Source organism: Sus scrofa, chromosome X, assembly GCF_000003025.6.
Source record: "Sus scrofa isolate TJ Tabasco breed Duroc chromosome X, Sscrofa11.1, whole genome shotgun sequence".
NCBI classification, from domain to species: Eukaryota; Metazoa; Chordata; class Mammalia; order Artiodactyla; family Suidae; genus Sus; species Sus scrofa.
The window spans coordinates 56,500,678-56,517,641 of NC_010461.5; the positions used below are offsets into that span (position 1 = coordinate 56,500,678).

Here is a 16,964-nt window from a genome sequence, read left to right on the forward strand (position 1 = left end):
TTTCTGTAGTCTATTTTAAGTGGGCCCTCTGGCCCAGCGTTATCAACCTTGGATTAGGAGCTTTGAGGAAATGGTGGTTTGGTGGTTGTTTTTTAAAGGCTTGTTTTTTTTTTTTAAGAAATGTAGTTACCAAGCAACTGCCATGACCTGCTGCTAAGTTGGAGTTCAGTGGGTAAGTCAATTCCAAAGAAGAGAATATATAAACAAATTGGGAAGGGGGAAACAGTTTAAGGATAGATTGAGTGGATTCGTTTTCTGGGTTCAATGCACATTTCTTCCTTTTACTTGTGCAAGAAAGGGCTGCTTGGAGTTCCCGTCGTGGCTCAGTGGTTAACGAACCCGACTAGGAACCATGAGGTTGCGGGTTTGATCCCTGGCCTCGCTCAGTGGGTTAAGGATCCGGCGTTGCCATGAGCTGTGGTATAGGTCACAGACGCTGCTCGGATCCTGAGTAGCTGTGGCTGTAGCGTAGGCCAGCGGCTACAGCTCCGATTAGACCCCTAGCCTGGGAACCTCCCTATGCCGCAGGAGCGGCCCAAGAAATGGCAAAAAGACCAAAAGAAAAAGAAAAAAAAAAAAAAAAAAGAAAGGGCTGCTTGGTCAGAAGTCTTTGTTTCATCAGGTCTCCTCTTAGCTGATGAGTGTGGAGGAGGGCCAGAAAGGAGCCAATTAGAGAGGGCTGGACTGTAGGGCTAAGCCCTAGTGTGGGACACATGCTTGGATGGCTCTAAAGGTAGATAGCCCTGCTGCTGCATTCTTGGTCAGTCCAGAGCTTCTATGACAGATCAGTCACCACCCTCTACCTTTATATTGGGTATTGACGTGTTGCCTTGTAACCCTCAGAACAGGGACATTTTCCAGCTGCTGACTCTTCCCCCTGCCCCCAACATTTAATGAGTGAGTCAGTGACTTAACTGCTTCCTGCAGGATTTCAGGGACCTGAGTAGGTAATGAGAACAAATCACCATAACACCAGAGCGTGATGAATGAAAGAGCACATGAATTTAACCAGTTAGCTTCATTGGTACCAGAGTGGCCAAAAAAAAAAAAAAAAAAAAAATACTCTGTTGAGAAGAGGATATTTGTGTGAGTTGGAACTCCATTCCCTCCCCTTTAGGCTTTTTAGTTTTTCCCTTTATACCCAGCTGAAGGTCAGATTACTTTCCTGAGGGAAGGGGAGTGTCAGGTGTTGGAACAGGTGTTTTATTTTCTGCCTGTAGAGTCATACAGGCTAGATGGGGATGCTTCTTGCCAGCCCTCTGTGGTGCATGAAAATACTTTTGTGGAATTCTTTTTCCCTGGAAATATGTTTGTTTTTTGAAGCAGTTCTCCAACCTTCAACCCCTAGTATAAATTTTGACTTCCTTTAAAATCAACTTGTCATAATGAAGTATGCCTGTTTTCTACCATCATCACAGCCTGTGCCTTAGATGTATTCCATTTTATGTGGCAACCATAGACCTGAAAAATGTGTGTGTGTGATAAATGTGAATATCATATTTTAAATGTACTAGGAAAATGTCACAGCAAAGCAGCCCTATAAAAAGCCTTTTATAATTATTATATGGATAGAATTCATTTTCCCATGTTAGGCTTTCTTAAATTGGGTGTAAACCTGTAGTCACCTTTCCCGAATGATAAGGCTTTTTCAGGCTGTTGTGATGGTGTCAGTGGGCTACAGAGCTGCACTTGGACTTATGACCCCACTGACTAGACGATTTTGGAGGAGAGAGATGTCAGTAGACATCTGAGTTTGGGAGAATTTCTGTTTTAATGTTTGTTACTGAAGCTAAGGACCCTGTTTGTTAAAAGGGAAATAACTCAGGAGAGCTTTGTGATCTCTTGATCTCTTCTGATTGTAGGTTTGTTTTACCTTTGTACTGCGTTCCATTCTGTCCCCTCAAAAAAAAAAAAAAAAAAAGTAGTAATCTAGAAACAGATCATCTTCTTTGCCTAACAATGATATAATGGCCTCAGGTCCTTTCCTGCCCCTCCACCCTGCATCTCAGGGCCATCTGTTCTCAGCAATCCACTTTTTGGGAAAGTCTCCTTTCCCATCTGCTCTCCTTGGGCCTTGCTGCCTGCTCTAAAGATTTATGAAGGCTGCTCAGGAACCTCTTTCCAGTTGTTACTTTTTTTAAGGATCAGTGAGATTTCAAGGCAGATAAAAGTTTTTTCCATTCAATATGTCCAAATGTTACTCTTTTTTCAGGTGTATTCTTTTCTTCTATTAGCCTGGGGGTGGAGAGAAACCTGTCTGTGGTTGGAGGAGGGACTCTGCTTATCAAAGCAAAGATTGACTGGGCTGACTCTGGCTGCTTTGAAGCCAAGGGTCCTCCCGGCTCTTTGGCTGCTGGCACGCAGGATCAGTGCAGCTTCTTGGGTTCATTCTTTTCCTGTCTTTTGCCTTGTGTCCCTAACAGAGTACAGTCGTTTTGAATCCAAGATACATGACTTGCGAGAACAAATGATGAACAGCAGTATGAGCTCTGGGTCTGGGTCCCTGCGAACAAGTGAGAAGAGGTCCTTGTATGTCAGGTAAGTCTTCTGGGTATCAGGCCTTGTGCTGCTCCAGAGGAGCTCCGTGCCAACCCTGCCCTTCTTGTTTAACTAGTGGGGTAGGGAGTGTGTACTCCTGGTACTAAAACAACACTTTGCACTGTATGCTCAGGTTGTGTACTTTATGGTCAGTATCTCCTTTCTTTTGTGAGCTGGCTTTTTCCTTTTTGGTCCTGAATGACTCAGTATGGGAAAATTTCAGTTTGCTCTAATTGTAAAAGACCTGTTGGGTGATTGTTGCTAGTCAGCATTCACATAGCTCTCAAATGTTCAAAGTACTTTGCTTGCAATCTGTGATTTGAGGGGAAACTTGGCATTCCCCCCTTCCACATATGCATAATAGACCTCAGAATTTGTATCTGAGCATATCAGCTATCACTATATTCTGGTACAGGGTCTCTTTTGCGAGCCCAAAGAACTGACAGGTTGCTGCATTCTGGGCTTTTTTTTTTTTTTTTTAATTGTGTTTCCTCACTCCCTGTTGCACTGATCTGCTGTTTTTTATGGGACATGGGATGAAATGATGTACATTCCCCAGGAATGGTGGGTGGAACAGATATATAGCATTGAGTGTATTGCTGCTGAAAGCTGTTCTGAGATACTGTCCAAGGCTGAGTTTGTGACCCTTGAGACTCATTATAATACTGTGTCAGGTCAAAGTACAAACCTCTTGGGGAGTTGGATTGCTAAATGAACACTATGGACTCCTCCTAGAATTAAGGATAGTTTCCTCGTTCCTGCTTGGGCTTCTTGGCAAAACTCCAGCAGTCTGGGGCAAGAACATTGTCTCTTCAAGGTTAAAGTCCTCAGGGAAAGAGGCGGTGGGAATACGCCTCTGAGCCGTGTGTGTGTGTGTGTGTGTGTGTGTGTGTGTGTGTGTGTGTGTGTGTGTGTGAGAGAGAGAGAGATGCTTGTATCAAACCCCTGGGTTGAACTTTTTCTAGTGGCCTCTAATACCAGCTGGGGGCTGAGATGGGGAGGCTATAGTTGCTAGTTGCCTGGCAACATGACATCTGCTCTGTCCTTGGGGTTTGAGAGGAAGATAGAGACCAATGTAAATGCTAATTGCAGTTTTTCTCTCGGTGCTAGATTTTTTTTTCTCCTTGGCTGCTGGTCCCTGACCCTCCCTGCAGGGAGAAGGGCCTGAGGAGCCCAGATTTGGGCCCACTGTAATGCTTCCTGGTTCTCTTCTAAAATGAACCCTCAGCTCAACTTGTTGTTGAGAGCAACCTTCTTCACATTTGCTATGAAGGGAGGAGAGCAAGAAGAAGGCTGGACTAGTCACTGATGATCTTTTCAGTCTCCTGTTTTCTTTCACTAAAGCCTTTTGCTCTGGATCTGCAGCCTAGACACTGGGGTGCCGATGGGTGGACTCAGAATTGTGCTGTCGCCTTCCGAAAAAGGGTAATACTTATGTGACTTGGTCAGGATTGTTCCGTTCCCGTGTTTCCAGCCCCCGCAGATGTGGCACTTCAGTGTGCGTGGGAAGCTGCTCTTTAGGCAAGACAGTTTCTTTGGAGAGCTTTATTTTTAGATATCCCCTCTCCGCCTATCCTGTGCTAGAGCTCTCCCTGCTTGGGCAGGGGGAGTGGGGCATCAGCTTCCGACCTGAAACACCCTTCTCTGGTCCTGGCAACGGACATATTCGGACATATTCCATCTAACTCTGGGGACGAGGGTGGAAACTGCACTCTGTTTCTAGTGAATCATTTTATATAGTTTATATCATCTGCTCCTAACCTTATCTATATAACATCTGTATCGTCTAAGTAAAGTAAATATCATTTAGCATAGTGAACATTTGTAACCATTAAACTTCATCAAGGGACATAATATTTTATGGCTAGAGCAGTGAGCTGAGATCCTTTGCTAAAGCTAATCTCTACCAGAGCCTGGCTTGCTCTGTTGCCTGTTTTCTGCCTTTTTTTTTTTTTAACTCTACAGTGGCTTCTTTTTGTTCAACATTTATTAAACATATTTAAGTCTCTTTCAATCTTAAAAAGAAAAAAAAATACCCTTGATACCAATAGTCCCTTAAACTATCGTCTTGTTTATCTCTGTTCACCACATCTGCCAAATTATGTGCCAGGAAACACTAGTTCCTCAAGATGTTAAGTATGGTGTGAAAAATCAGCAGTTCAGTAAGTTGGGCAAATATAGGATAAAACAGAGGAAAATAGGGTTCTTTACTGTGATTAATCTCCAGGAGGGAATGTACTAGGCAGTGTTTCCCCAAAAAGATAGGCGTATGGGAGCCTTAATTTGGAGAAACCCATCTTAGCATTCAGCCTGGGAAATGTTGCAGTTGTCTGTACTTGCTGTTGCTATTTCTTCAAACTGAACTCCAAACTTCCTTCTCTTTCAGTAGGAAAGGAAGTGTGCATCTGCTTTTCAGTCATGGTGATGTGGTTCCAGGCGACTCCAGAAGAATCTAGAGGGGCGGAAGCCCAACTCCGTCAGGGATCAGTAGTGACCACTTAGTCATCAAATTCAGTGACCTGTTCACTGATTCCTGCCACTGGTCTGACCTCTTCACGACATTTGTTTCCATGAATTACCTGCTTTCTTCTTTAAAGGCTCTCATTCTACCTTGCTGACAATTCTTCAATACCTTTCATTAACTCTGTCCCTTAAATGGCAATGTCATTTATTTTTCACAGCCTCAAACCCTGTCATTGTGTAGATAATATCCCTGATCGCTTTGTTGAGCTCCAGACCAACATATCAGCCACTTGCTGGACACGGGTCTGGAGCTGCCCTCCCAGTGCCTCAAACAAACAGTGTGTTCCAAATGGACCCCCTCCATACCTACTCTTACTTTCCTAATCTAAATTAATTGCATCACTCTATCATGTGAAAAGGGGATTAAATTTATTCTGTCACCCGAGGTTCAACACAAGGAGGAAAGAGCTAATGATTAGAAGTGTCTGAAAATGGAATTGAACTCCTTCTGGAGACGGTAAATTTGATCTTTTGTCACTGGAGGTATTATAGAAGAGGCTGGGCAACCATTTGGGTATCACAGAGTGAGCTGAAGCAAAAGATCTCTTCAGAGGCTTTCAGTAGTTCCCAGAGTCTTCAGGATGAAAGGGAATATTTAGGGAACACGTGCTCTGTATTAGTACCTTTGTTATCTTTTTAAATTGATTTTAAGGAGTTCCCATTGTGGCTCAGTGGAAACAAATCTGACTAGTATCCATGAGGATGTGGGTTCAACCCCTGGCCTTGCTCAGTGGGTTAAGGATCCCAAGTTGCCGTAAGCTGTGGTGTAGGTTGCAGACGCAGCTCATATCTGGCGTGGCTGTGGTGTAGGCCAGCAGCTATAGCTCCAATTTGGCCCCTAGCCTGGGATCCTCCATATGCCACGGGTGCAGCCCTAAAAAAATAAATAAATTGCTTTTAAAATCTTTTAAATAATGCTACAAAGTACACACTGTTCTCATTTTTTAGGAGAGAAAACTGAAACTCCAGTTAGACAGCTAAGAAATTCCAAGACTTGAATTTGAACCTGGTTATTCTTTTTTTTTTTTTTTTAGGACTCCACCGGCAGCATGTGGAGATTCCCAGGCTAGGGATTGAATTGGAGCTGTAGCTGCAGGCCTATGCCATAGCCACAGCAATGCCAGATCTGAGCCACATCTGCGACCTACACCACAGCTTATGGCAGAACTGGATCCTTAACCCTCTGAGGCCAGGGATCAAACACTGCATCTTCATGGATACTAGTCAGATTCGTTTCTGCTGAGCCACAATGGGAACTCCTGAACCTGGTTATTCTGACCATAGAGTATGGTTCCTTCAGCATTTCTCAAACTTGCTAATAAGAATCAGCTGGTGTGCTAGAAAAATACATATTCCCAGGCTCCTCTTCTATGGATTTGGATTCAGCTGGTTGGGAAATGTATGTTTTTAATAAGCACTCAGAATTCTTAGAAATAACTACTTGTTTATCACAATAGACATTTATTTCTGTTTCACTTGAACAACTGAACAATATACTTACTTTAGCTCCTGCTACGTGGAAAGCAGTAAGGCACAGGCCTGTGAATTTGGGCATGGTTGTGGGGTAGATTCAAGGAAGCATTAGATGTGGTTCCTGCCCTCTAGCAGCTTACCACAAGATACTGCACAGCCGGTGGTTAATGTGAAGGATCCCTTTTCTGTGAGTTCTGTTCACTGTTGTTTCCCCTTCTGATGTGTTTCTCTTCCCTTCCCTTCCCTCAGTCTCTATCTTCTGGTATGCATGGGGTTGCAAAGCTATTTTGAAGCAAATAACACCCTCTGGCAGCTGCACTGAGGCTATAGCAGGTGAAGCCCTAGGGAACTGCAGCTGCACTAACCACAGGGGAGATGGGATTTGTGGAGCTGGGAGCAGGAAGGAGAAAGAAAGATAACAGTGTTTGGAAAATGAAACAGTGTTTGGTTTTAAAATCACTGGTGACTTAATGGAAAGGCCTTCCCCACCCTTCACCACCCTTCACCATACTAGAAATGCCTCTTAAATAGTATAAGCAGGATGAACAGAGCCCCTCTTTCTGCCAAGTCTAGGGCCTTTGCTCTGCTTATTAATTTGCCTTTCACACTGGAAAAATCCACAGAAATATGCCTCTCTTGAGCATTTTGCTCAGGGTCAGGTTGGCTAGATATTTAACTCAGGCCATTCTGATGTGATGTGAAGGTAGTAAAAACACAAAGGATAGTTTAGAGTTTCAGAGACCTCCAAGTTCTACACTTGTTTATTGAATGAATGAACAAAAGACCTTATCCTCCAAAGGTTACTAAGAGGCTTGATAGTACATTTGTAGAAATAGCTTTTGAAAATCTGTTCTGGCTAGCCTGGCTGCATTCTTTGAAGCCACAGGACAGCATCAGACATTTTGGGATTCCTGGCTTTCTGGCTGGCTATCTGCCATCCCAGGCTTTTTGCCACTCTAGGAAGGAAATCATGCCCCATCTGTAGGCCTGATTCAAGAAACAATGTCAGAAATATTGGCCTGTTCATTGCAGAAGGCTGGAAGATACTCCTTGCTAACAAGCAGATATTAATTGTACAGCTACCCTGGCTTTAGCCCAGCGTGGTGCTTGGGGGAGCCCAACTTTGTCTTCCTAATTAATGTTTCAATAGTGGATTAAGACGCCAACAAGATGATATTGGCAAGCTTCACTATCTGACAGAATTTGGAAGTGATGATAATATACATCTTAAAAAGCAATGACATGAGAGTTCCTGCTCTGGCACGGTGAGTTAAGGACCTGGCATTGTCTCTGTGGCGGCTCTGGTTGCTGCTAAGGTGTGGGTTTGATCCCCAGCCTGGCACAGTGGGTTAATAAGGATCTGGCATTGCTGCAGCTGTGGCATAAGTTGCAGCTGTGGCTCAGATTTGATCCCTGGCCTGGGAATTTCCATATGTCATGGATGCGGCCAAAAAAAAAAAAAAAAAAAACCAGGCAAGAACAGTTTATATAGTGTTCAGGGTTACCAGAGGGTAGGACAGTCTCCTGCATCAGTGATTCTGGAACTGCCTGTTGCTAGATCATAGACCCCAAATGTCAGTCTTGGACCTGTGCTCTTAATCCCCTCAGCTAATCCAACAGGTGCTGTAAACCCTGAACATTCACAAATTGTGATTCTGTGAATGTCCTTCTAACTTTATACTTGCTCTCTAAGGCCTGCTCTCCATGTTCCCTTCTTCAAGATGTGCCAAGGAGTCCTGACTTGCTGCCAGCTGCACTCTTTCCTCTTGTGATGATCCAGCTTGTGTCTCCCTGAGTACTCAAGTTTGGGCTTTTGAGTTGCTCTTCAGAAGCTGCTAGAAATTTTAACTTTTGCACTAAGGTCCAGGGCTGATGAATGACTGCCACTTTATAGTTCTCTGTGCATGCTTTGTATGGACCAAGAACGGGAGGAGCTGTTCAATTTTTAAGTATTATGTACCCTTTATGTAGTACTTTATGTCTCAGGCAGCTTGGGCTACTATAACAAAATACCGTAGGCTTATAGGCTGGGTGGCTTGAATAGCAGATATTTATTTCTCACAGTTCTGGAGGCTGGAAAGTTTGAGTCCTAGGTGTTGGCAAACTCAGGTTCTGGTGAGTGCCCCCCACTTCTGGCTTGTAGATGGCCATCTTCTTGCTCTGTCCTCAAGTGGTCTTTCCTGGGTGTGCTCTAAAGAGCGAAGAGAGGTCTCTCCTGTCTCTTCCTCTTCTCATAAAGGCACCAATGACCTCATTTAAACCTAATTACCTCCCAAAGGCCCTGCCTCCAATTACTATCACATTGGAGGTTAGGGCTTCAATATATGAATTTGTGAAAGGGGTCACACAAACATTCAGCCCATAACACTGACCAGAGGAAGAAAGTGATGTTTTACACCCAAACTGGTATTGGAGGGAAGTATAGTGGAGGAACTCTCTGAGGGATAGTGACTGGGAGGGTGTTCTGTGCCCCCTTTCCCAGCCTGGTCTCGCCATTTGCAAGCATCATTCATGACCTCAGTCCTCAAAAGGCTTCTCCCAAAGGGATATAATATGAAAGATTAAAAAACTGCAAGAGTTAAATAAACAGAAAATACAAAGAAAGGTTATTGCTAAATACATTTGGAAGAAGGCAGTTTGGAGTGGCCAGGGTCACAGAGAAGGGTGGGACTTGGGTTGGGCCTCAGAGGAGCTGCTGAGGGCATGAGGGGGCAGGCAGAGACTTCCAGGCCAGACAGATGGCCAGAGCCATGGTGAGAGAGGTGGGCATGCTACTAGGTGAATGCAAGGAAGCATCTACTTGCGGTTGAGGCTGTAGTGCTGAAGTGTTTACTTTGCTGTGAGAAACCTGCCTGACAAGTTTCCTTGGTAGTTGCCATTTTCTTTGCATACCTGTTCGCTAAGACACCAGGGTGGCTGGGCCAGGTGCTTATGATTTTTCTGGATCTTTCAGACCCAGGCTTTAAAATTTAGGACCTGAAGTGCAGAAATTTTGGCCTAGTAATCTGTTTACTTAGAGCTGATTATATTTCTGTTTTCCCCTTCAGCGGTGAGGTCCCAGCTGAAAGGAAAATTAGGTAAAATCCCCTGGAGCACGTGTTACTCCCCATCATCCTGTAGACAGCTCTTAGGGGATACTGTTTGAAAGGTCACCACTTAAGCAGCATATCTTTCCAAACCTTTGGCAACTCTTTCTCTTTAGGAAAGACAGGCAGTGGCATTTAAAGCAACCATGCTGAAGCTTATCTTGGGAACTCCAACCTGCAGACCCTGGGAAGTAAACATCTGCTTTTCATGCTGGTGTAACTTGGCTCCAGAAGATGGCTTCATTGCCCACTTTCGGTTTTTTTTTGGGGGGGGGGCACACTCGTGGCATTTGGAAGTTCCTGGGCCTGGAATTGAACCCCTGCCACAGCAGTCACCCAAGCTGCTGCAGTGACCACGTCATTAAGCTACTGAGCCACAAGACAGCTCCCCCTACTTTCAGTTTTTATCTTTTCATGTGTTCTTTACCCTGCTCTTAAGATAAATCAGTATTTTCTCGCCTGGCCATGATGTTTGAGAAGGTGTGGGAAAACCAAGATCTGGCTCTCCCTTGCTTCACAGAGGCGCATAGCCATAACCAAGGAGGGACATATTCAGGGTTAAAAAGTAATCTTTTATGTAGACCACTCACTGTGATCTTAGGCTATGGGTAGATGGTAATCTTTCCATAAGCTTTGTTCTTTCCTGACATAAGCTTTGTCTCCCTCTGACCTGGCCAGTCCTTAACTTGGAGGCCTCCATGAAAATCTTTAATTAGATCCAGGAAGGATAAGGTGTTTCTGAGGGTCTTAGTCTCCCAATATATCATCCTGTCAATAAGCTCACACACATGAGGTGGCACCAGGGTGACAGAGTGGTTAATTATGGTCTTTAGGTGTCCCGAGACAAATATGTATTTTTTTTTCCCCTGCTCACTTGTGATTTGAGTCAGAGGTTGAAAAGATTGGTGGTATATTATCTGGGCACTGCATGTGTAGGATTTTGGTTATGGTACAGTGGTTCAGTCTCATTTAGAAGGTGGTGGTACGGTACTCCCTTGACTTTTCCCTAGTGCTTGCCCAAAGGATGAAAAGGGATAGACAGGAGGATATATCCATGTTGTAGAGAAAAGTGCTCTTTGATCCTCTTACAAAGCCTGACCTGAGCCATTTGCAACTAGATGCCAATCCCTGTCACATCCTTAGGTTTACAGGCTGTTCCTAAGAGAGACTGTTCGTGCTAGATGGCTTCTTAAAGATGGGTAGGTAGTCAATATTTTTTCAAAATCAATTAATTGATTTACACAGTTTTTCTGATTACATGAAATATATGTCATTTGAAAAATGGTTTCTTTTTACTACTCGGGCCTGTTCTCTTTTATTGGGTTACTTTCCACGTGAAAATTTAGCCTGGTAATGGTTTTTTTAAAAAGCCGTGGCAATGTATTCTGTCACACAAGGCCACCTAAATGAATGCCAGACTCCTTAGCTGGACTCCAGGCTGTCCCCATGCAGGCCCCAGTCTGCTTCTCCCCCAAGTGCCCTGCGGCGCTGCTAGATGTGGGTCCTGCTGACCCTGGCACACACCCTGGGCCACTTGCCTTCAAGTCTCTGTTCATACTGTTCCCTCTAGCCTCTCTCCATCTCTTATCTTTTGAAATCCTGAACCTTCACTTAAGTCCAATTCAAATGTCAACATCTCCTCAAAGATTCCCCAAGATAGATATGACCCATGGACCCTCTGAAAGCTTTCAGGCCTTGGTTTGTCCTGCCCTTGTGCCTCTCACTATAACAAACTCTGTCAGATAGCACACTCCACACAAGGTGAAGATTGATTTTTGCTTCTGTATCTCCCATCTATCAAACACAGGGCCCAAAAATAGACCCAGTGAGTATTTAAATAATGGAAGAAAGGTGTTTTCCAGACATAGTCAAGAGGACAGTTTTTTTTTTTTCTAATATGACTGTGACTTAGATCTTACAACTCTAGATGAGGCCATGTATGTCTCTGGGATTGGTTTTCATCATCTTTGCGGAAGTTCTCCAACTCATAGTCAAACAATTTCAGCAGGAAGAGAGACAAAGTGGATTTAGTGAAAATCCACATCATGGATTTGGAGAACAAATCAAGATTATGACAATGGAAGGACTGTTAAAGGAATTAGGAATGTTTAGCCTGGTAGAGAAGACCTAGGAAAGACTCAGACTCATTAAGTGCTTTGCACTGGAAAGAAACTTAGAGAATATTGAAGGAATTTCCTTTATTAGCTAGCAAGTGGGATGAAATGACCTTTGAGGCTTCAATGTTCTGCAAAGCTCTGTTCTCTTTTGCAGTTCCAATTGATAGAATAGGAAATTCTTGTTAATTCACCTTTTACATTCTCAACTGAGAATGACGTCATAGTTCAGAATTTCGAATTCAAATATTATGCTATGTCTTTAACAAAATCGTAGTTTAAAAAAAGCACCGTTTATTCTTGTATTCAGTATTGCTCATTCACAAATTCATCAGGCAGAATGCAGGTGGTCGTGGGTACTACATTTTATTGAGAAATTACCTTTTTTGCCTTGTTTGCCAGGGAACTTAGGGCCAAACATGTTCTTCATCTGAAGTAAATGACTCAAATCAGGTGCCTGGTATATCAACTTCTCCACTTCTTTTTTTTTTTAAGTACCTGGTCATATTAGATGCTGATAAATATTTGCTTAATTAATGATGACTGTCATGTCATCATTAAAAATATTAGTTTGGGGAGTTCCCGGCGTGGCGCAGTGGTTAACAAATCCGACTAGGAACCATGAGGTTGCGGGTTCGGTCCCTGCCCTTGCTCGGTGGGTTAACGATCCGGCATTGCCGTGAGCTGTGGTGTAGGTTGCAGACGTGGCTCGGATCCCGCGTTGCTGTGGCTCTGGCGTAGGCCGGTGGCTACAGCTCTGATTCGACCCCTAGCCTGGGAACCTCCATATGCCGCGGGAGCGGCCCAAGAAATAGCAACAACAACAACAACAAAAGACAAAAAAAAAAAATTAGTTTGGAAGAATAGCTAATGACGGGAAATATTAATGATATAATTTCAGGTGACAACTAAGGTTGAAAAATTGTATACACACCATGTTTAGAAATATTTATTTATTTATTCTTGGCCACGCTCTAGGCATGTGGAAGTTCCCAGGCCAGGGATTGAACTTGCGCCACAGCAGTGACCCAAGCTGCTACAGTGACAATGCCAAATCCTTAAGCTACTATGCCACAAGAGAACTCTTAGAAATATATATTTTCTTGGTTCGTGTGTTTATTATGTGATGATATACAATACCATAAGATTATGAAGAGTTACTTTTTTTTTTTCTTTTTTAGGGCCACACCCACAGCATATGAAAGTTCCCAGTCTAGGGGTTGAGTTGGAGCTGCAGCTGCTGGCCTTTGCCACAGCCACTGGCCTTTGCCACAGCCACGGCAATGTGGGATCCAAGCTGTGTCTGTGGCCTACACTGTAGCTCACAGGAATGCCGGATGCTTAACCCACTGAGTGAGTCCAGGGATCAAACCCACTTTCTCATACATAGATACTACTTGTTCCTTACCGCTGAGCCACAATGGGAACTTCTGAAGAGTTATTTCTAAGTTAACATTAAACTTTTTCTTTCTTTAGGCTTTATGTTTTTCAAATATTCTATAATGAGCTTATATTATTTTAATTTCTAATGAAATTAATGCATATAGATAGTTTAAAATCTCAAATATTACAATAGCATATGCAAAAATTTTTCATCCCTTGCCTATTTGCCTCTTTTCTAGTTACACAAAGGAACTACTTTCGATTTTCTTTTTCTTTTTTGGCTGCCCTACGGCATATGGAATTCCTGGGCCAGGGGTCAGATATGAGCCAAGGTTGCAACTTACTGGTATCTGCAGCAATACCAGATCCTTTAACCCACGGTGCTGGGCCAGGGATCAAACAAACCTGCCTCCTGGTGCTACAGAAACACTGTAGATCCCGTTGCACCACAGTGGGAATCAGATATTTTAACAGTAACAAAAAAGAAATAGTAGGAGTTCCCGTCGTGGCGCAGTGGTTAACGAATCCAACTAGGAACCATGAGGTTGTGGGTTTGATCCCTGCCCTTGCTCAGTGGGTTAATGGATCCGGCGTTGCCCTGAGCTGTGGTGTAGGTTGCAGACGCGGCTCGGATCCTGCATTGCTGTGGCTCTGGCGTAGGCTGGTGGCTACAGCTCCAATTCGACCCCTAGCCTGGGAACCTCCATATGCCGTGGGAGCGGCCCAAGAAATGCCAAAAAGAGAAATAAATTAAAAAAAAAAAAAAGAAATAGTAAATCTAAATAGCCCACTGTATGTTGAATAATGGGGCTACAAAATGATAGGGATGTAGAATATAGTCAAATGGAAATTAGGCACCACCTGGAAACAAACAATAGAAAAATTTATAGGAAGGGAAGAGTAGTCATCAATGGACACTACTTGTGTAATGATATAAAATTAAATATTGCCTAACCCCAAAATGCGATGTAGCTAAATTGGAAAGGCTGGAGAGAAAGGATGAGTGAGTGCTATAGAAAACCAAGACATAATATGTAAATTGTAAAAACAAAAACAAGAAAGAGCAAGAAGAAATAGTTGTTTAGAAATATGTTAGAGAAGAAAAAGAAACAGCTAAAATATTTCAAAGCAGTTCCTTTTTAAAATGACTTAACAGGAGCACATGCTTGTGGTTAAAAAACAAACCAAACAGTTCCATTCCTTCATGCAGTGGGAACTACTGACATTCTTATTGCCTTGGACTGGCATTTATTTTGTTTCCACTTTGTTCATGTTACGTGTTTTAATATTGTAAGGTATCTGAAATTCATCTTGGAAGTAAACTGGCATTAGTTTTATTTATATCGCAAACGTTTAATAAATTACCAATAATTATATTCCTTCATTCAGAAAACATGTTTACATCAACTTTATAATATGTACTCCATCTTATTTTCTTTCTTATTTTTTGCAACATAATTTTATTTTTTTTTAATTTTATATTGAAGTATAGTTCATTTACTGTATTTCAGCTTCTTTTTTTTTTGGTCTTTTTCTAGGGCCGTACTCACGGCATGTGGAGGTTCCCAGGCTAGGGTCTAATCGGAACTGTAGCCACCGGCCTACACCAGAGCCACAGCAACGAGGGATCTGAGCCGCGTCTGTGACCCACACCACAGCTCACGGCAACGCCGGATCCATTAACCCACTGAGCAAGGCCAGGGATCGAACCCGCAACCTCATGGTTCCTAGTTGGATTGGTTAACCACTGAGCCACGATGGGAACTCTTATTTCAGCTTCTTACTGCTGTTGCCAAAGGTCCATATGGTTCTGTGAGGTGGTAAAATATATATTGGATTGTCCATGTTCTGTTTTCAACTTATAACCAGTAAACTCTCCCTTGTCATCTTCTGTAACCTCACCCTAATCTCTCTTAACTCATTTAAACATCTTCCTTCCTTCCCTCCCCAAACTAATTTGTGCTGAGTCCAAGCTCTTTTCCTTACTACATTTGTTTTAATCTTTGAAATCCATAATGACATTTAGTGTTTCTCAGTGTCACTTAGGATAAGGTCTTTTCCATGCATGTCTTTGTAGGAACCTCTGACAGAATACCTTCCTTGCTTTAGGACACTCACTTTTGAACACACACAGTGCAAATGCATTCAGATTTGATTCTGTCACACAAAGTCCAGAAAGAATCTTGAGGATGGAGTGTCTCCTTAATCTGCTGACCTCGGTCTCCTTACTGCTTTGGGTGTGTAAATTGAGGGAGATAAAGGTTGTTTTTTTGTTTTTGTTTTTGTTTTTTGTTTTTGGTCAGTTTGGCTGTTTTCATTTTTAAATAATCTGGCACTGATTTCTTAAGGATTCTGATGTAAGAACTTTAAAAAGTAGATGAGTATGTCACTCTCCACAATTTTACCACCTTCCGTATTTCATTTGGGCTGGCCTGCCTATGGGGGGGATAGTATTTTTTACTTTGCAAATAGAAGGCTAAGTCTTGGAACTAGTTCTGGGAAATCTGCTGGTTGTGTGTGCATAGGTGTTAACAGAATATGAAGACAGAGCCTAGGATGCAAGTAGAAAAATACAAACTTCTCACTGAAATCACCCATTTATGGTGACTCCTTATGAGGAGAGATCCAGTGGATGAGAAAAGTAGACACTTTAATGTAAGTGAGTTTGTTCCCCGGAGCAGGAAGCTCTGATGTCAAGTACCACCTTCACCAGAGGTGAAATCAGTAGCAGTACATCCTGAAAATGAGCTTGTAGCTTTGATTTAAATTTGCCTTCAAATACACCCACTACCTCATTATGTGTGAGGTCAGATTAACGTTCCTAAGGTTCTTTCACACTCCCACCCCCACACATGCAGCATATAGAAGTTCCCCGCTAGGGATCGAACCCTTGCCACAGTAGCAACCCAAGCCACTGTAGTGACAATGCTGGATCCTTAAACCACTGTGCCACATAGGAACTCTGATATGTCACTTTCTTTAAAATCTTCAGGAGTCTATTCAAGGCCTTCCAAAATTGGGCCCAGACCTTTATTTCCAACCTCATTTTCCCTGACTCCCAGCTGCAGCCAAACTGGTCTTCTTTTTCGTAAGTTTAGATGTTACAGCTCTTGCCACCTTTTCCTACCTTCTTCCACCTTTAATCTTTACTCTGCACATCTTGTCAGAGGACATGGGTTCTGTCCCAGGTTAGTTCAGTGTGTGACCTCGGGCAAATTATTCTTCCACCTCTAGCTTCTGTATATGAAACAGAGAGAGAGACTGAACTGGGAGACTTCTTTGTAGGGGAACCCTTCAACTTTATCGTTATATGGGTCAACATCAGCCTTAGCTATTTCTGTGGCTGCCCCAGGATGCAGAGCCCTTTCTCTTTTGTGTTTCTGTAGCATTTACCACACGTTGTTTGGGATTGTAGCTAACATTTTCTTTTCTTTTTTTTTTTTTAATCTTTTTTTTTTTTTGGTTGTTGTTGTTGTTGTTGTTGTTGCTATTTCTTGGGCCGCTCCCGCGGCATATGGAGATTCCCAGGCTAGGGGTTGAATCGGAGCTGTAGCCACCAGCCTACGCCAGAGCCACAGCAATGCGGGATCCGAGCCGCGTCTGCAACCTACACCACAGCTCACGGCAACGCCGGATCGTTAACCCACTGAGCAAGGGCAGGGACCAAACCCGCAACCTCATGGTTCCTAGTCGGATTCGTTAACCACTGCGCCACGACGGGAACTCCTGTAGCTAACATTTTCATGTCCTATCTTCAACTACTTTTTGAAGATTTGTTGTAAGCTGAGAAAACCCATTGGCAGAGCTAACTTGTTTCCCTAGGATGTGGGTGAGGGAGAGGACTTCA

At 43.2% G+C, this 16,964-nt stretch overlaps 1 protein-coding gene across 7 annotated transcripts in view; it reads left to right on the forward strand.

Annotated features, from left to right (window-relative positions):
- DLG3 (discs large MAGUK scaffold protein 3) overlaps positions 1-16,964 on the forward strand; it is a 59,541-nt gene that overhangs the window by 28,737 nt on the left and 13,840 nt on the right. For 6 of the 7 annotated variants that reach the window (XM_021079732.1, XM_013990918.2, XM_003135151.6 and 3 more), the window contains one exon: positions 2,424-2,538. In XM_021079732.1, coding sequence (XP_020935391.1) covers positions 2,424-2,538 — 115 coding nt within the window. Of the gene's footprint in view, positions 1-118; positions 173-2,423; positions 2,539-16,964 lie in introns of all 7 variants that reach the window. The other variant, XM_013990919.2, reaches the window with a different exon arrangement.